General features: G+C 47.5%; 5 protein-coding genes and 1 long non-coding RNA gene across 8 annotated transcripts; 1 reads left to right on the top strand and 5 right to left on the bottom strand.

Moving 5' to 3' along the window:
* Positions 1-77: 77 nt before the first annotated feature.
* On the top strand, positions 78-5,199 carry LOC136188246 (uncharacterized). The gene is made up of 8 exons (XM_065975962.1): positions 78-3,795; positions 3,846-3,896; positions 3,950-3,992; positions 4,046-4,148; positions 4,212-4,411; positions 4,471-4,741; positions 4,807-5,016; positions 5,072-5,199. The coding sequence occupies exons 5-8, from the start codon at positions 4,399-4,401 to the stop codon at positions 5,169-5,171; spliced, it is 594 nt and encodes a 197-aa protein (XP_065832034.1). The 5' UTR covers positions 78-3,795; positions 3,846-3,896; positions 3,950-3,992; positions 4,046-4,148; positions 4,212-4,398; the 3' UTR covers positions 5,172-5,199.
* Positions 5,200-5,811: 612 nt separating this feature from the next.
* LOC136188097 (uncharacterized) lies at positions 5,812-7,498 on the bottom strand. The gene is made up of 4 exons (XR_010670110.1): positions 7,218-7,498; positions 6,169-6,231; positions 6,065-6,116; positions 5,812-6,011 (listed from the first exon to the last, which is right to left on the bottom strand). It is a non-coding gene; the product is annotated as an uncharacterized lncRNA (long non-coding RNA).
* Positions 7,499-7,915: 417 nt separating this feature from the next.
* On the bottom strand, positions 7,916-10,663 carry LOC136188057 (uncharacterized). 2 transcript variants are annotated; one of them, XM_065975784.1, is made up of 5 exons: positions 10,610-10,663; positions 8,581-9,844; positions 8,253-8,516; positions 8,132-8,202; positions 7,916-8,048 (listed from the first exon to the last, which is right to left on the bottom strand). In XM_065975784.1, exons 2-5 carry the CDS (start codon positions 9,830-9,832, stop codon positions 8,019-8,021), a joined length of 1,617 nt encoding a protein of 538 aa, XP_065831856.1. In that variant the 5' UTR covers positions 9,833-9,844; positions 10,610-10,663; the 3' UTR covers positions 7,916-8,018. The 2 variants fall into 2 exon arrangements, with proteins under 2 accessions (XP_065831856.1, XP_065831855.1); XM_065975783.1 differs by lacking the exon at positions 10,610-10,663 and adding an exon at positions 10,238-10,383.
* A 461-nt stretch (positions 10,664-11,124) lies between these two features.
* LOC136188056 (rho GTPase-activating protein 29-like) lies at positions 11,125-12,829 on the bottom strand. 2 transcript variants are annotated; one of them, XM_065975782.1, is made up of 7 exons: positions 12,345-12,829; positions 12,152-12,293; positions 11,918-12,095; positions 11,637-11,856; positions 11,509-11,578; positions 11,201-11,450; positions 11,125-11,150 (listed from the first exon to the last, which is right to left on the bottom strand). In XM_065975782.1, exons 1-4 carry the CDS (start codon positions 12,745-12,747, stop codon positions 11,692-11,694), a joined length of 888 nt encoding a protein of 295 aa, XP_065831854.1. In that variant the 5' UTR covers positions 12,748-12,829; the 3' UTR covers positions 11,125-11,150; positions 11,201-11,450; positions 11,509-11,578; positions 11,637-11,691. The 2 variants fall into 2 exon arrangements, with proteins under 2 accessions (XP_065831854.1, XP_065831852.1); XM_065975780.1 differs by having other exon boundaries at positions 11,125-11,450.
* A 252-nt stretch (positions 12,830-13,081) lies between these two features.
* On the bottom strand, positions 13,082-13,974 carry LOC136188444 (dual specificity protein phosphatase CDC14A-like). The gene is made up of 6 exons (XM_065976179.1): positions 13,957-13,974; positions 13,812-13,921; positions 13,680-13,755; positions 13,529-13,624; positions 13,266-13,342; positions 13,082-13,219 (listed from the first exon to the last, which is right to left on the bottom strand). Exons 1-6 carry the CDS (start codon positions 13,972-13,974, stop codon positions 13,111-13,113), a joined length of 486 nt encoding a protein of 161 aa, XP_065832251.1. The 3' UTR covers positions 13,082-13,110.
* A 1,075-nt stretch (positions 13,975-15,049) lies between these two features.
* On the bottom strand, positions 15,050-16,707 carry LOC136188570 (uncharacterized). The gene is made up of 2 exons (XM_065976303.1): positions 16,593-16,707; positions 15,050-16,537 (listed from the first exon to the last, which is right to left on the bottom strand). The coding sequence occupies exons 1-2, from the start codon at positions 16,668-16,670 to the stop codon at positions 15,179-15,181; spliced, it is 1,437 nt and encodes a 478-aa protein (XP_065832375.1). The 5' UTR covers positions 16,671-16,707; the 3' UTR covers positions 15,050-15,178.
* Positions 16,708-17,328: the final 621 nt, after the last annotated feature.

The following is a 17,328-nucleotide window of genomic DNA, read 5'->3' as shown; positions in this document are numbered from 1 at the left end:
ACGCCTGACGGAAAATATTTACCGCCTGGAGTAGGAACAACGCCTGACGGAGGAGTATGAACAACGACTGTATATACCTCCTGCACGCGGAGTACGAACAACGCCTGACGGAATATATATATACCGCCTGCAGGCGGAGTGCGTACAACGCCTGACGGAATATATATACCGCCTACCGGCGGAGTAAGAACACTGCATGACGGAATATATATACCGCTTGCCGGCGGAGTACGAAGAATGCCTGACGGAATATATATACCGCCTGCCAGCGAAGTACGAAGACCGCCTGACGGAATATGTATTTCGCCTGCCGGAGGAGTACGAACACCGCCTGACGAAATATATATACCGCTTCCGGAAGCGTACAAACATACCCTGACGAAATATATATATACCGCCTGTCGGAGGAGTATGAACAATGCCTTACGGAAAATAAATACCGCCTGGAGGCGGAGTACGAACAACGCCTTACGGAATATATATACTGCCTGCCGGAGGAGTACGAACGAAGCCTGACGGAATATATATTTCGCCTGCCGGAGGAGTACGAACACCGCCTGACGGAATATATATACCGCCTGCCGGAAGAGTACGAACAACGCCTGACGGAATATATATACCGCCTGCCGGAAGAGTACGAACAACGCCTGACGGAATATATATACCGCCTGCCGGCGAAGTACGAAGACCGCCTGACGGAATATATATTTCGCCTGCCGGAGGAGTACGAACACCGCCTGACGGAATATATATAGCGCTTGCCGCAGCCTGACGGAATATATATACCGCCTGCCGGAGGAGTACGAACGCCGCGTGACGGAATGTATATACCGCCTACCGGCGGAGTACGAACACTGCCTGACGAAATATATATACCGCCTGCCGGAGGAGTGCGTACAACGCCTGACGGATTAAATATACCGCCTGCAGGCACAGCACGAACAATGCCTTACGGAATATATATACCGCCTGCAGGCGGAGTACGTACAACGCCTGACGGAATATATATACCGCCTACCGGCGGAGTACGAACAATGCCTGACGGATTATATATACCGCCTGCCGGAGGAGTACGTACAACGCCTAACGGAATATATATATACCGCCTGCCGGGGTAGTACGAACGCCGCCTGAAGGAATATATATACCGCCTGCAGGCACAGTACGAACAATGCCTTACGAAAATATATATACCGCCTGCATGCGAAGTACGTACAACGCCTGACGGAATATATATACCGCCTACCGGCGGAGTACGAACACTGCCTGACGGAATATATATACCTCTTGCCGGCGGAGTACGAACAACGCCTGACGGAATTTATACGCGGCCTGCAGGCCGCGTACGAACACTGCCTTACGGGATATATATACCGCCTGCCGGAAGAGTACGTACAACGCGTGACGAAATATATATACTGCTTCCGGAAGAGTACAAACATACCCTGACGAAATATATATACCGCCTGTCGGAGGAGTATGAACAATGCCTGACAGAATATATATACCCCTCTCCGGCGGAGTACGAACACCGCCTGACGAAATATATATACCGCCTACCGGCGGAGTACGAACAACGCCTGACGGAAAATATATACCGCCTGGAGTACGTACAACGCCTGACGGAATATATATACCGCCTGGAGGCGGAGTACGAACACTGCCTGACAGAATATATATACCGCCTGCCGGAAGAGTACGAACAACACCTGACGGAATATACTGTATATACCTCCTGCACGCGGAGTACGAACACCGCCTGACGGAATATATATACCGCCTGCCGGAGTAGTACGAACGCCGTCTGACGGAATATATATGCCGCCTGCCGGAAGAGTATGAACAACACCGGACGGAATATATATACCGCCTGCCGGCGAAGTACGAAGACCGCCTGACGGAATTTATATTTCGCCCGCCGGAGGAGAACGAACACCGCCTGACAGAATATATATACCGCCTGCCGGAAGAGTACGAAAGCCGCCTGACGGAATGTATATACCGCTTGCAGGCACAGTACGAACAATGCCTTACGGAATATATATACCGCCTGCAGGCGGAGTACGTACAACGCCTGACGGAATATATATACCGCCTACCGGCGGAGTAAGAACACTGCCTGACGGAATATATATACCGCTTGCCGACGGAGTACGAACAATGCCGGACGGAATATATATACCGCCTGCCGGAAGAATACGAACAACGCCTGACGGAATATATATACCGCCTGCCGGCGAAGTACGAAGACCGCCTGACGGACCGCCTGGAGGCGGAGTACGAACACTGCCTGACGGAATATATATTTCGCCTGCCGGAGGAGTACGAACACCGCCTGACGGAATATATATACCGCCTGCCGCAGCCTGACGGATTATATATGCAGCCTACCGGAAGAGTACGTACAAAGCCTGACGAAATATATATACCGCCCACCGGCGGAGTACGAACAATGCCTGACGGACCGCCTGGAGGCGGAGTACGAACACTGCCTGACGGAATATATATACCGCTTGCCAGAGGAGTACGTACAACGCCTGACGGAATATATATACCGCCTGCCGGAGTAGTACGAACGCCGCCTGACGGAATATATGGACCGCCTGCAGGCACAGTACGAACAATGCCTTACGGAATATATATACCGCCTGCCGGAGTAGTACGAACGCCCCCTGACGGAATATATATACCGCCTACCGGAAGAGTACGTACGACGCCTGTCCGAATATATATACCGCCTACCGGAAGAGTACGTACGACGCCTGACGAATATATACACGGCCTGCCTTCGGGGTACGAACACTGCCTGACGGAATATATATACCGCCTGCAGGCGGAGTACGAACAACGCCTGACGAAATATATATACCGCTTCCGGAAGAGTACAAACATGCCCTGACGAAATATATATATCGCCTGTCGGAGGAGTACGAACAATACCTGACGGAATATATATACCGCTTGCCGGCGGAGTACGTACAACGCCTGACGGAATATATATACCGCCTGGAGGCGGAGAACGAACAACGCCTGACGGAAAATATATACCGCCTGGAGGCGGAGTACGAACAACGCCTGACGGAATATACTGTATATACCGCCTGCACGCGGAGTACGAACACCGCCTGACGGAATATATATACCGCCTACCGGCGGAGTACGAACACTGCCTGACGGAATATATATACCACCTGCCGGCGAAGTACGAAGACCGCATATATATTTCGCCTGCCGGAGGAGTACGAACACCGCCTGACGGAATATATATTTCGCCTGTCGGAGGAGTACGAAGACCGCCTGACGGAATATATATAGCGCCTGCCGGAGAGTACGAACAACGCCTGACGGAATATATATACCGCCTGCCGGCGAAGTACGAACACCGCCTGACGGAATATATATACCGCCTGCCGCAGCCTGACGGAATATACATGGGGGGAGAGGTTAGGGGCGAGCGGAGGCCACCACACCCGTGGGGGAGTGTTAGGGAGCGATTAGAATGAGTAGAACGCGATGGAAGAGATGGCGTCATTTTTTCTCTCTTTTTTTCGCTTTTTTGTTGGAAATTCACGATTTGAACATAGCTGCGCCGATAGAATCCGTGCAGACGGCGGCTAACTCGATACGACTCACCAAGCTGTGGTAGCACGTGCTTGGTACGGCATTTGTCTCTCACGTGCGCAACGTGACATAAGAGCAAACGCAACTGTCGCTCTTCCTTTTCAAATCTGCGTCAACAGGCGGAAAGGTCTCGTCCGAATATGAGAAACTTGATTGTTCTTCTTGCAGCTGGAGGTAATGGAGATAAACCGCGTACCAGCGAATTCGAGCGTGGAGTCTTGCAGTTCTTCTGTGCTCGGCCGCTCCTGGACAGCATCAGCCCCAGCAGCACAATCGTACGAGTAGCACAGTGTAGTCGCCTCTCGGTATAACTAGCCTCTTTTGACAGAGATGCCGACAGGCGATACGCAACGAAAATTGCAGGACATGCGGTGAGAGCATGGATAGGCAAACCGATCGCTGTAGCATTGCTTGGCTTGCTTAGGGATGCCGCCGCGAGGCAGAAGCTTCCCAGTCATTTTGTCAACAATCGTGGAAGCGCTTCTCTGAAGGACATTCCACCTCACACTCTCTCTCGTTTGCCGCATGTACGATTCTCTGAGTCTCTCGCTTGGCATTCCTTTATGTTTGTCTTCTTTTTTTACCTGTAGAGCACCCTGCAGAAAATCACGCCCATGCAGGTGAAAGACAAGGTCAATCGTTTCAGCCAACTGGGTCCGCAAACCTTGAAGAATTTTCTTAACGGGCTCCGCCCAACAACGTTTTCTAATACTCTCAATGACTGGAAGGCGATGACGTGTTTCATAGATACCAGTAATATAATATATTATTGTATCTATGGTAAAAGCACGTGAGCCTAACATACATCACGTGGGCGTGAATACACTGATCTTATTTTATTGTTATTAGGCCCAGGCTCACAATCTCACCCGAAGCGCGGAGTTGTTTCAGGTCACCAGGGTGGTCTGAAGAAACTGAGCATTTTCGGTAGCGATTTGTCCAAGGAAATTCCATTGGGCATGCATCGGAAAATGCCGGACAATGCGACGATTCACGAGGCCAAAGATCGAGCCGTCGAACTGAGAGACAGTCAGACGTCGGACCTGTATCAGCGCGAACGAAAACGTCTCGGAGATCCCGCTGAGGGCAACGAGACAAAGTGGGACGGAGAAGCGATCAAGTAAGTTTCGAAGCAAAAAGGCTGCGCGTATGCATTGAATGTAATGTGTGCCGTCTGTCGTCTAGGAATCTCGATCGCGTCGTTTGCGGTGCGCCGAGCGAAGACGTTGAGAACATGCCCGCCGATCGAGGCGAGACGATGATTGGCGCTCTGAGCAAGTGCAAAGGAAAGCACGGCGCCCAGAGAGCGTCCGTCCGAGCACACGCCAGCAATCAGCAGCTCGCGTTGAACCCGACGATATCGAAGGGATTCGGCAAACTCGCTGTTAATCTCGAGTACGTTTCTGTGAATACATGACGTAGGCGGCGACCGAAATTTTTTTCATTGCAGCGTTGACGACATAAAAAAGATGCCGCAGAAGAGCGGAAGGTCAATTCTGCTGTCAAATTTCGAGCAATCCCGACATGAAGGAGAACGTTGGCGCCGATAAGGTCAAGTTTCTCCTGGACTTCTGTAGCGAAAATGATTTGAGGCTCAACAACTAGGTAAGCATATGTATACTTCTTTACAAAGTTTTTAGCGTCTTTTTTTCTTAGGAGTTCGGGTCCTGGGCATGACCCAGTCATAAAAAAACTGCTCACTACGGGGTCCTGAGCATGACCCCGTATCAGAAATCAAAAACTGCTCGTAGACAAAAGGAGAGAGACAGATAATTTATTAAATAAATCTATAAAAATTGTACATACTCTCCCCTCATGCAAAGGCAGTTTTTGATGACGGGGTCTTGCCCAGGACCCCGGCTTAGGAGCAGTTTTTGATCAAGGGGTCATGCTCAGGACCCCAGACCTAAAAAAAGAACATTTAGCTCCCAATAGAGACACGTACAACCTTCCTTACACTTGAATTCCATTTTGAATAGAATTCCGGCGCGGTGGTGACGTTATTCGTCGAAACGTTTTGCCAGTGAATGAAAAGAGCCATCGAATTGATCTTGACGTCTCGCCTCCAATCCTTTGAATCAAAAATAATAATTTATTTATTTAATAACCCGAATGCCCCGATCCGTCATCGCGCTGAGCATCCGAAACGTACGGAGCAACGTTGATCCATTGCCGAAGCATTGCTGCAATGCGCGCGCAACAAAAAATAAGCGCGCTCTGACGTCACAATGAATGGAATCTCTTACCAAAGCAATGCAGTCTCTCGCTTCCGAGTCCAGCTTGTGATGTAGCTCTTTCTCCGCCGAAGGAAAGAGAAATTCCTTGTACGCTTTCTTCACCGCATCGCTTCTCAATCGATTCAAATTTTCCACTTCCAAACTAAACTCGTCCTAAATAAGAGAAAAAGTCCCCCTGTAGACAATTCTTTTGAGAGTTTACGTACCCTGTAGTAGAGCTGCTTCATTTCATTGAGATAGGAAGTGGCGTTTCCATAGCTACAGGCCACCAAAGTTTCTACTAAAAAAGACGAGTTTGCGCAGGTCTTACTCGTCAGCTGAAATCATGTCAATTCATATAGTTATAAATTCGTCTCGTTCTTCGGAATTACCCCTAGAAAAAGTAAACTATAAAAAATTATCTATTGGATGCTTTAAAACGTGTCCAAAACGTGACCGCTTGATACAAGGGAGGAACCATCTATTTTTAAAAAATTCATTTCTGGTTCCTATGGCAAACAAATTTGCTATGGCAACCAAACTTTGGCTACCAACAATCCCGGTTCCAGAGAGACCAGATATTAAATCTTGGCTCGATCCGACAACGGGAAGGCACTTTGCAATCAATGCAAAGATGCACCACAAGCCAAAATACTTTTCGAGTTGAAATGTCAACAAAGTTTGGCCTACCGCCACCAAACCCTTTTCGTCCCTTACAGACTACCGAATAGAATTCCGCTCCACGAAAAAACGAGGGCGAATTCCATCACGGGACGGAGAAAATCGAAAAACAAGTTCGAATTTTCTCGTGCTCGATCAAACAACTTTAAAACCGTGCCGTTTCGCGACGAAACATTGCACGGCGACCGGACCAAGACCAATCGAATTGCCGTTGACGATTCCACAAGATTGGTTCAGATTCGCGTCGAATTTCGCGAATTTTCGACATAAAAACGTGTCGAATATACAAACACGCCTACTCGCGTGCGTCGAAACCAGCCCACTTTTACGACGCCGCCGTGCCGTTAGGGCGCGACGTACGGCGACGAACCATACATCGATCGAAAGCCTATATCATCTAGTTCTCGAATTTCTGTTCATCGTAGGCGTACGATACGCCGTTTGCCGTTGAGCGAGCGCGAAAGAACAGGGCAACGCCCCCTTTTCGCGCAACAAGAAACGTCGTAAACGGCTCGAAATACGCAACGGAACGTAGCGAAACGCCCTAAAACGTTTCTAAAACACTATTCCGCGTCGAATCGAAACGATTCGATCGTATTTTGAGGTGAGCGTCGCACCTTGGCGACGCGACGCCGCGATTTCGACCGTTTCGCACCTTCGCGAACGGCCGAAAAGGCTTCTAAACTACTGAATACTTACCTACTATCTCTTTCGACGTCGCTCGAGCTTCGAATAACGCTGTTTTGCGCACTTCATTCATAAAATGAGTCAAGCGCGCTACCATATCACTGTGGATTACAATATCGACGTCATAATTACTTATTTAAAATCAAGGTTTCGCACCAATTTACAATCTATAATAGTGCAGAGAGGGTTGGAAAGGTATTCCGAGCAAAACGGAAAACGTTTTTGCGTTAAACGAGCTTAAATTCCACACAGTGGTAGCTCAACACCGTTTGTTCGCTCGAGCTCCATCGCTTTGCAACCCCAAACACTAAACCTTCACCCCAGTATCGATTGCGGGTCGCTGCGAATAAAGGCCCACTAAAGATACTGAGGGACCCCCTAATCCCACCCCTAATCCTGTACCCCTAATCCTAATCCTACCCTGTAATCCTACCCCTAACCCATATTTACCCCTATTTTTACTATTTATCCGGTATCCAGGATATAAAAATAATATATATCCGATAAATCTCGGATATAAAATTCGTCTTCAAACGACGACGCTCTATAGCGTCCAAAGACGTCTTTTACTTATTCTAACGAACGTGCCCCACGAACACTGGGAAGAGAGGGATTGATTTCGTCAAATAATCGAGCTGCGAGCATCGAACGAACGAACATTTCTGTCTTCAATCCGGTGCGTTCCGAGAAGGCCATCGTTGCAAACTGAGCCCGCTAAAGCCTTCTATGTCAACGCAAGAAAAACTATGCGCAATACAATGAATAACATGCAGCTAACGCAAAACGATAGGTAACGCTGTTGAAACTTGAATATCACGACGTTGCTTCAACCGTGCAGCGATTCTAAGAGGGTACAAATTCAAATTTAAACAACACGTTTACGTTACTGTCGGGGGGGGGGGGGGGGGGGGGGGGGGGACTCTTACTTTGATCACCTGACCAATAGTCTTGCCAGGCTCTGTGCGAAGGCGCAGTCTCTTCACATCACCCTTCTTACCTAATCTCGAGGACTATATCAATTTATGATGATATAGGTCAGGGCATTACCTTTGAGTAAGTCTCTGATGTAAGGATCAGGCAATGATTCTTTGTACGGCTTCAGTTTGTGATACTTCTTGATACCAAGTTTTCGATGGCAGAAAGTGAGAAGTATTCCAAGTTGGCGCCAATCCAACATTTCATTGGTCACAGAACTTACGTCTGGCACTGTGTACATTGCACCGCCATTAGCATACTCGAGTGACATTAGATCTCCAATTGGTTCTGATCGATCAAGATCTATTAAAACCGCGTAATACTCTCCCGTGTCACCTATTTGACCCAAACACCAAGTTTAGTTAGACTCTTTAATGTGCCATTTCACATTTCTAACCACCTTTTTCTTTAAAAACGATGTTGTCCATGCGCACGTCGCAATGCGCATATTTCAGAAGGTCGTGCATCGATGACAGAGCTTCCGAAACACTCTTGGCATAGTCATGAAAGCATTCTCGAACTTCTTCCTTTGACATAGGGTAGGCGGGCAAACGTGGATACCTGAAGAAGACCTTGTCAGAGATGCGAAAACGCTCAGGATCTGGAAGCAGGAATTGACAGTCAGAAACGTCTATTTCCTCTGATAATTCTCTTAGGTCACGAATTGTTTTTTCCTCAACCACCGAAAAGATGTACTTGAATACCCAATCCTTATCAGCAACAATAATCGACGTTAGAGATGGCCACTGTTCTAATGACAATGACAATTTCGGCTTTTTGGGATTCGGATTATCGGCGTCCGCTTGACGATTGGCGATTTTAGAAATGGTGGCTGCAAATTGCGTGTTGATGAAGGTAATTGACTCTTCTGATAGTGGAATGCCAAACTGCAAAGGTGGAATTTTATCACCTGCATGACGCTGAAGACCGTCAATTAGCTCAATTTGCTCCTGCAAGTGCTTCTTCACGTCTTCCCTGTATTCGTCAAATGTCAGTGGCTTAAAAGTCACTTCGAATGCTAATTCTTCATCATTCCACTTCATATCAACGCAGGTTACGCAACCGTTGACTTTCCTCTTGCTACATTTATTGTGATTTTGTGCAGCCTTCGCATAAAGGTAACCACTCCACTTCTTGAAAGTCGTGCTGATATTGCGCAGATATCGAAATTGATCAAAAAGGTAAAGGCAGATTTGCTCAATTGCTTTCCAGTACTCGCATTGAGACTGCAATTCCATGATCATAACCGGCAGCCCAAAATACATGACAGTAAAGTCCGGCCTTGAATTTTCAGATGCACATACAGGATGAAGAGTGTTTGCGCCAGGAATTGTTATATCTCTACTGACGGTAAGTCCATGGTACTTAGGGTTCATTTTTTCTCCTGCCGGCAAGATCTTGACGGGAAGTGCTAAGTCACCAGCCAGTTTTTTCATCGTCGTTTCAAATTCGGAATAAATTTCCTCTTTGGAATCCCCAACAGCGTACAAATCAGTGCCGCTACTATTCCATTCCAATACGTTTTGCTTCAATTTCAGTAGGCTTTTATTATGAGCAGCAACGAATGATGATGGTGATTTTGCAGCTGCTCCAGCTGAAAGATGCAGCCGTGAAAAAGCGACGGTTTGTCTCTTGGGAATATAGTGGATCATTTTCAATTCACCCTAATAAAAAAGACATCAAAAAAAATTGTCCAAGAAAGACACTTTCAACTACCGTTACGAATGCACTTAGGGAATATAACGAAAACTACTGAACGAAAAAGGCACACTCGAAAGAGTCCTGTTTTCATATGAATTAATACGCTGACGCTGGATGGACGCAAGCCCAGCGGAAGCTGATGTGAACAGGGCTGAATTAAATTGTCTTGGAAGGAGCTTACAACAGTGACACTATTGCGTCATGAATGACCGTGTGCCTAGAAAGGGGCCCCACCAACTGGCTCGCTGGACAGCAAGCCAGGTAGTGACCAAAAAACGCGACCGGGTGCCCGCGACCCGCACGAACGACGCGCGCGGCGAATTCAAAGCTCGCATGATTAGAGCCTACAAACGTACTTGTGTACGTCTCTTAGGAGAATACAAACTGACGAACGGACTAGCGGATATCGATTGTACGCAACTTCGGGCGATCCGCACAGCACGACACACAAAGAAGCGTTGCAAAGTGAACAACACCGCTTAGGAGAATACGGGATAGAGTACTTGACTTGCACCTGACGTCACAAAGCTAAAAGGAACCCGTATTTCCGCTAGATAAAGGCGTTGAGTAAAAAGTCTACTAGTCTGGCTAACCAGACCCTTGCGCGCGTTGCCGCTGAAGAAAGGGTCTGGCGAAACAGGACATGTCGATGTGTACACGGCGCACTCTGGAGTGCGCCCCACTCACAGCCCGAGTTAATAGCACGTGACGTAGGTACCTTACCATACCTCATTAGCCGCATACACGAAGACCGAGCGCGTCTAATCAAGACGACGACGATGACGACGCTGAATTGCTCTACGTCATTAATTAATTAAGGATTAATAATTTAATTAATTTTTGACGTTATTTCTACTCTACCTTTCGATTCGAGTCGCACGCCGAAACGAAGCAGTTGCTTTGCTATCGAATGCGATGGGGATGAGGGCCAGGCCAGTGGGTGAAGGCGGGATGCGTACTCGATTCGCGCTGCAACTATAATGCCGCCACTACTTCTTATCTTTCCCGCTCTCGTGCAATATGCTCGTACTATTTCTATGTCTAGGTGCTCTGAGAGCGAAAGGCTTCCGATTTGCCCGCATTCGGAGACCCGAAAACGTCGAAGCGAAATCTGTCAAAAAAACCAGCGTCAGAAGGAGAGCTTAGAAGTGCCAGTAAAAGCCTGACCGATGTCTGAATTTCGTTCGCGAAGAGTCAACATTGTAGCGTGCGTACAGAGTTGCGTGCGCGTGACGTAAGCATGTCAAGTGTCCTTTTAGACGTCAACGCCTAAAAACATCTAATAGATGCCTAAAACAATTACAAAGTCCAAAGCATACGAAATAATAATAATCCATAAAAATTGCTTTTTCTTCTGCTTTTTTGGTTTAATTAATTAATGCTATACACGGACAGATCTCCTGAACGCGTGACGTAGATTTGCCGAGGAACGTGATCAGTTGACTTCAGTTGCTTGGGAACCCCTCTTTGACCAGCAGCGCCATATCCGTGTTATCAACCAGCCGCACCAATTCGTCGTCACTTCGGTCTTTGTAGTTTAGGACTATGTCAGTCTGTTTGAGCGCCAAACTGACAGGAAATCATTAGCTCGCGAAATAATTTATTTATTAACGTTTCGGTTCTTTACCTTATAATGTGGAATAGTTCCTCATAGACCGGTCGGTTCTGAGGCCATTGCAGCTGAAACAGTAACATCCCTTTCAAAAAATCAGACAGAAAACTCATTACGTATACTCTGATGATTGTGTGTAAGACCTTTCTCTTCCCTTGTAAAAACAAGCCAACGTGGGTTGCGCGTTTCTTATCGCATTCAACTGAGTCGATTGCCACTTTTTCGCGACGTTATAAAACAGGAATAGAGTCGATAGGCGAGCAGAGGCTGCGGCAATTGTCGCAAATAATATTTGAGCACGGAAGCGATGAGATAAGGCGGCAACTCGCTCAAATCAACATCCTTAGCTTTCAACTCAAAAGCCTTGAGAAAAAAATAAAAAAATAAATACGTATATAATTTCTTATTTATCTATTGATTTCACCCGACACAATTCCTTGCATTGCGTCTGCGCCGCCGAAACGCAATACAATCCGTGCGTTGTCAAGGCGCGCTTGTCCAATTCCGCGATGCATTTCTCAACGAGCAGGGGAATCGGTCGACCCGTCATTCGACACTGTCTCGCCAAATTGACGCCAAAAAACGTCAGTCGTCGAAACAACCAATATTAAAAACGCACAAATTATTTTAATTCAATTCAATTCATTTTCTTATGTACTCGTCTTTTTCTCCTGTTGTCGTTTCCGGTGGCAACGCCGCCGCTACCTCGTGATCTTTCCCCCGAAACGGTTCCTTCATCATTCCCAACATATAAGCCCCACCCGTTTTTAAATTCCTCGCATAATTCGGCGATTTATCGCCTATAAGAATAAATTCTATCTCTCCCCTCTCCTCCCCACGCCCCCACGTACCATTGGCCCTCATTTCCTCCAAGGATTGAACCGCAATCGAAGAAGGACGTTTTCTCACCGGAAGTGGATGTCTCAATACGGGCGGTGACCGACTGTCCGGCAATGAATTTCCCTTCTTTCCTCCCTCGCTTCCACTCCCACTTCCTTCCTCTCTACTTCCGCCTGTCATTTTATCGTTACAATAGAGGTCTTGATTCCGCTTCCCATTTTCCGGGCCGATGACGGAAAAGGGGCCCGGTTGAAATCCGTGTTCGAACGAGGTAGGATGTTGAAGATGGGTTGTCGAAAAAAAGGACGGAGTGCCGAGAAGAGAAGTCCGACGAGAAAAAATGACGATGATATTGCTATTATTTGCACTTCCGGCCATCTGGTCAGTCGGGCAAAGAACACGATGACAAGACATTTGACGAGGCAGATGATGAGGAAACTCTCAGTACTTTGGGACTACGCTCACAGAGCAAAGAACATGAAGAACAGCCCGGAAATCAATCAGAAAGAAGGCGCTGATAAAGGTAATAGGAGCACGCAAGAGATGAGAATATAGTTTCAATTTGATTTGTTAGGAGTAGGCGATAGTGCTTCACGCAATCAACGCGGCCGGTACGCCCCAAACCCGCTATAAAGGGAGGCTTGGAACAGCGAAAAAACTTGTTCTCAATCGCCTACAGTAGAAAGAAGAGAGAGGAGGCGAGGTCATTTCGCGTCGATGCGCGCGCGCGTTCCTCGCTTCTTACCTTGTGGAGACCGCTAAACACATCGTGGAGGCTCAAGTGGAACGTGCCGCACGACGCGTCCCTATAAACGCCCCCGCTGATTTTCGGCGGCGACAGCGTCGGCCCGAAAACGATCCGTTTACGTAATGAGGACCATTCGTCCTGTACGAGGGACGAATGACGAGAAAATTCGCATGCGCTGTCGTACCTGAATGGCAAATAGGGCGGTTGGCCCGAGGTCAGCGAAGCGAACACTTCTTCGGGCGATTTCCGATGATAGATTATCTAAAAGAAATGGCACGTAGACGTTTTAGAGTGCAATAGCTCCGCTCGTAGAGGAGAGGAGACGATACTGCGCCTCTGTGTTGATGCGGAGGGGGAGAGAGACCGGGCGTCTCGAGATCGATTACGTAAGCGGACGGACGGATTTTCTTTCGACGTTTTTTTTTCTTGGCGAGTCGCCAGACTTACCGCGTACGCACCGACGAGATAGGCGGCGTTCGCTCGCTTTCGGTCGCTGTCGTACGACGTGTAATGGACGATCTTCTTCTTCGCTAACGCGCTCGACTGAAAAAAAAGCAGAGGCCATTCGAACGCGTCCATCCGACGAAGATGTATTTACCTTGAGTTTCTTGTTGAGTTTGCAGCAGTAGCGATAGAGCATTGCGAGATTTAGAGGGCCGAAATCGGCGTAAAAGCTGTGGGGGAGACGTGTCGGGCTTCGCGAACCCGGTCCGACCGTTTCCCCGCTTACTTTTCGTAATGAAACTCGTCGTCGATGTTGAAGTAGTGTACGGAAGGCGTACTACGCGGACAAGTGCGAAGCGTCGCGAAGTAGAGGCCAGTGGAGTTCTTTAGAGCGCGCTAAGCACGCAACTTCTGTGATTGCTAGAATATACGCTTTTAATGTTACCCATAAGGATCAGATTGACGATAATGAGATATTTTTTCGTTAATTAATTAAAAGAGTGACCACAAAAAGGTGAAAATTTGTTCCTGAAGCAAAATTACAGTTTCAAATATTCAATTGTGTCAAAAGCACCCTGTCCCCCGACTACGACTATTTCATTGTTCTTTGTTGTGCATGCACCATGCCAGTGCCGCCCATGATTCATTGATGGTAATGGAAGCCAGTCCCCAGACAACTCGTCATATAGTTCAACACAATTACTCTCTCTCCATCCTAGAACTTTTCCATTCCATGATGACAACTGAGACCATTCCTTTGAAACGCGATCGTGGACTGGCGTCACGGGACCTCTTTCGTCACAAGTGTAGCTATATATAGCGATGACGTCGACGAAACAGCCCGCCGTCGTTCACTTAGCCACTTCGATGATGTGGAGCTAAGAGATAAAGCTAACCGCAGGTGCGTGACACAAATCAATCGACTGAATCGACTGCAACTATTACACAATGGCACGGTTGAAACAAAGGCAAACCGCAATCAACGCGGCTGCACTTTTTCCTATGTTTTTGCCGTGCTATGATATGTAATAAGACAATAGCAGTCGATTGAGAGTCAAACAAACCGTTTGCAGTAAAAAACGAATGAAAACGGCTTAGGAATAAGCGAACCGGAAGTGATTCCATGCTCAACACACCCGGATGCGTGCTCGGCCGAGAGAAGAAGCGTCTCTTCACTATTTCGATCGATCGATCGATCAATCGCTTTCTTTCTGTGCCGACTGCCTTCCCTATTCCGTTCTGCGTCTCGCGAAATGCCTGACGACGACTTTCGACGGGTCTTTCGATTCGAAGTCCTTCTGCCGTTTCATGTTCTCCCAGAGATGATTGCAAGCAAATGACGAGCACGTATAGAGAATCAAGCGCGAGTGATGCAGAACAACGCGATGTCGTCCCAAGCGCGCGTATTCTTCATGGGCAACTCGATCACGCGGCTAATGGAAGACACGGTGCCCTATCAGTGTGTGTGTGATTCAAAATGTCGCGAGCCACCCATCCCTGCACAATATTTCTTTCATCCCTGATTGTACTGAAAATTATGAAACCCTAATTAAATAGCCAAAATAGTCTGTCATGCAGCACAGATACAAGAGAGACACAGACACAAGAGAGACACACAAACATCATGTGCTGCATAGGATAGGCTACCACCTATCACAATTCAGACTTTTCCTTCTCCAGCTTGACTTCCTCTGTTTCTTTGGATTCTTTGGCCTCTTCTGACCCTACTTTGTGCTCCAGTTTATCTTGGTTGATCTCTTCTACTATTCCAAGGTGCAATTTGGAATCAGAAATTCTTTTCCGTAAGATGGTTCTGACCAAATTACTGTATAGTGTGACACTGTGATTACGGTGCTGATATATGATATCATTTTGAACGAGACAACGGAAAATCAAGTCAAACTCAAATGAGCTACTTGACATGGTGTACTTTGTATCCAAAGTGTCGATAAGCTCGTCTCCTTCGAGTAAGTCCCTCACTACCATCCAACTAAGAGAAGATTCGTTGTAGTAGGCAAGTCCGCATATTTTAAGGTTTGGCCGGACAGGTATTTCCTCAGAAACGCAATCCATGACCGCTTGAATCGTTGACACATGTTCTCTTTCGATGCACTTAACTGCTGTCCATATCAACAACAGTCGCCCTCCAGTGATGACCTCATATACGTCAGACGCAGATAGGCTCGTATTCGTCTTCGAGATTCGATATGACAGCAAGTAGATAGAATTCTCCCTGTCAACATCACCGACTTCTATAACTTGCATTCTTGACGCTGCACTTTTCTGTCTTAAGTGTGAAACCACCTCACCTGCAGAGTCTACCAGCACCACGTGCATATAAAGTTTGTCTGCTATTTTCTTTAGGGCTGCCTGCAGTTTGTGGAGCGCGTTTTCCCCCTTTTCAACCCGATTTAGCATTTTGTTAATATCGTCTATAATGAGAACAAAAGGTCGTCCTGCTTTTGCATCGTAAGAAGACGCTTGTGGTAGAATTACATCCATCAGTAAACGTAAAGCGTCATCTACGTCATTTCCAAGTTCCCAGTTGATGTATGACAAATGGTGACGGAGAAGAGGAATATACGAAAAGCCTATTGGCAGCATTTCAGATGGAAGACGGAGATCAAAGGCACGCCGCAGGTTGTCAAACAGACGGCCTGGTTCGTATTCTACATAGACAATACCTGATTGATTTCGAACAATTTCCAAGAGCAGGCGTGTTTTTCCGCAACCTTGAGGTCCTACCAAAACAGTGTATACTCCTTCTGCGGCGACATCGAACAGGAATTTCTGAGCTTCTGCAGCACGATTAATGACGGGCTTTCTTTCTTTTAACGGCAAGTCGGGATAAATTCCTCCGTTTTCAATAGACGAAGCTAGACGCCAGCTCTGCGGCCGCGGCGGGAAACCAAATGTCGAATAGACAAATACAGCCAGACCCAGGACGAGAATGGCCATCGACGAGCCTGCGTACCGTCCTACTCCAGTCATAATGCCGGCCATAAAGGAGTTCTAAATAGATACGCATTTGTTCCTTGTCAACAATATAGCGTCATTCGTTTCTCACTTTTGTCGCCTCGTATCGTCCTTGCTTGGGCTTCCGGCCTTCATTGTTCGGATCGGGACCACTTGGTTGCTCCGCCATCTTGAATGGAGCTTATGCATGTGACGTCACACGCCTCACGTGACACCAGCCACTACAGCCACCAGGGCGCCGCCACCAGGTGGTAATAGGGGTACCCCCAGGGCATAGCAACTGTTGCTAAGGAAAGGCGTTTCCTTTTTAATGTAGCGGTTATTTAATACTTCCTGTTACGTAGCGGTGACGCCCTTGCATCGCGCTAACGTTCCGCGATGAAGACGAATCCGCGTCGGTTCGCGATACCAACAGGGAAAATGGCGACTGAAAACGACGACTAGGTAATTTTCGCGAACGTTTTCTCTCATGGGAAGCGATTTCGGCCCGAAAGCCGCATACGATCGCGATCGCAAGGCCCGAAACTAGTGCATAGTGTCTTCGCTTTTTCGATTTGTCGCTCCTTTCGTGAGTTATAGCACGATTTTGCAAAAAATCTCGAAGCCCGACGCACCATTCTCTCAAAAAACGGCCGTATTTCGCGACTAAAGTCCCTAATCGAAAAATCGCCGACACTATGCACTAGTTTCGGGCCTTGCGATCGAGACTGTGTGCTGGGTTATGCTCGAAATCGCCCCAAATTTTCGAAAACGTTCGCCGAAAATTGCTATTTGGTCGTTTTCAATGTCGCGCGTGGGCGGGGTTGAAGTTTGGCTTCTAGCGCACT

This window comes from Oscarella lobularis, chromosome 6 (genome assembly GCF_947507565.1).
Source record: "Oscarella lobularis chromosome 6, ooOscLobu1.1, whole genome shotgun sequence".
In the NCBI taxonomy this organism is placed as follows: Eukaryota; Metazoa; Porifera; class Homoscleromorpha; order Homosclerophorida; family Oscarellidae; genus Oscarella; species Oscarella lobularis.
This window is presented reverse-complemented; position numbering and strand designations above follow the sequence as displayed.

Coding starts and splice junctions, on each gene's coding strand:
- LOC136188246 (XM_065975962.1), top strand. Junction 4,742..4,806: donor TGGGACGGAGAAGCGATCAA/GTAAGTTTCGAA, acceptor TCTGTCGTCTAG/GAATCTCGATCGCGTCGTTT. Junction 5,017..5,071: donor AAACTCGCTGTTAATCTCGA/GTACGTTTCTGT, acceptor TTTTCATTGCAG/CGTTGACGACATAAAAAAGA.
- LOC136188057 (XM_065975784.1), bottom strand. CDS start 9,832: ATGATCCACTATATTCCCAAGAGACAAACCGTCGCTTTTTCACGGCTG. Junction 8,203..8,252: donor CATCAGAGACTTACTCAAAG/GTAATGCCCTGA, acceptor CCTCGAGATTAG/GTAAGAAGGGTGATGTGAAG. Junction 8,049..8,131: donor CTATTGGTCAGGTGATCAAA/GTAAGAGTCCCC, acceptor GTACCCTCTTAG/AATCGCTGCACGGTTGAAGC.
- LOC136188056 (XM_065975780.1), bottom strand. CDS start 12,747: ATGTCTTGTCATCGTGTTCTTTGCCCGACTGACCAGATGGCCGGAAGT. Junction 12,294..12,344: donor GGAGGAAATGAGGGCCAATG/GTACGTGGGGGC, acceptor TTATTCTTATAG/GCGATAAATCGCCGAATTAT. Junction 12,096..12,151: donor ACAACAGGAGAAAAAGACGA/GTACATAAGAAA, acceptor TTTTTAATATTG/GTTGTTTCGACGACTGACGT.
- LOC136188444 (XM_065976179.1), bottom strand. Junction 13,625..13,679: donor AACTCAACAAGAAACTCAAG/GTAAATACATCT, acceptor CTTTTTTTTCAG/TCGAGCGCGTTAGCGAAGAA. Junction 13,343..13,528: donor ATCTCGTCGGTGCGTACGCG/GTAAGTCTGGCG, acceptor CATTTCTTTTAG/ATAATCTATCATCGGAAATC.
- LOC136188570 (XM_065976303.1), bottom strand. CDS start 16,670: ATGGCGGAGCAACCAAGTGGTCCCGATCCGAACAATGAAGGCCGGAAG. Junction 16,538..16,592: donor GACGATACGAGGCGACAAAA/GTGAGAAACGAA, acceptor GTATCTATTTAG/AACTCCTTTATGGCCGGCAT.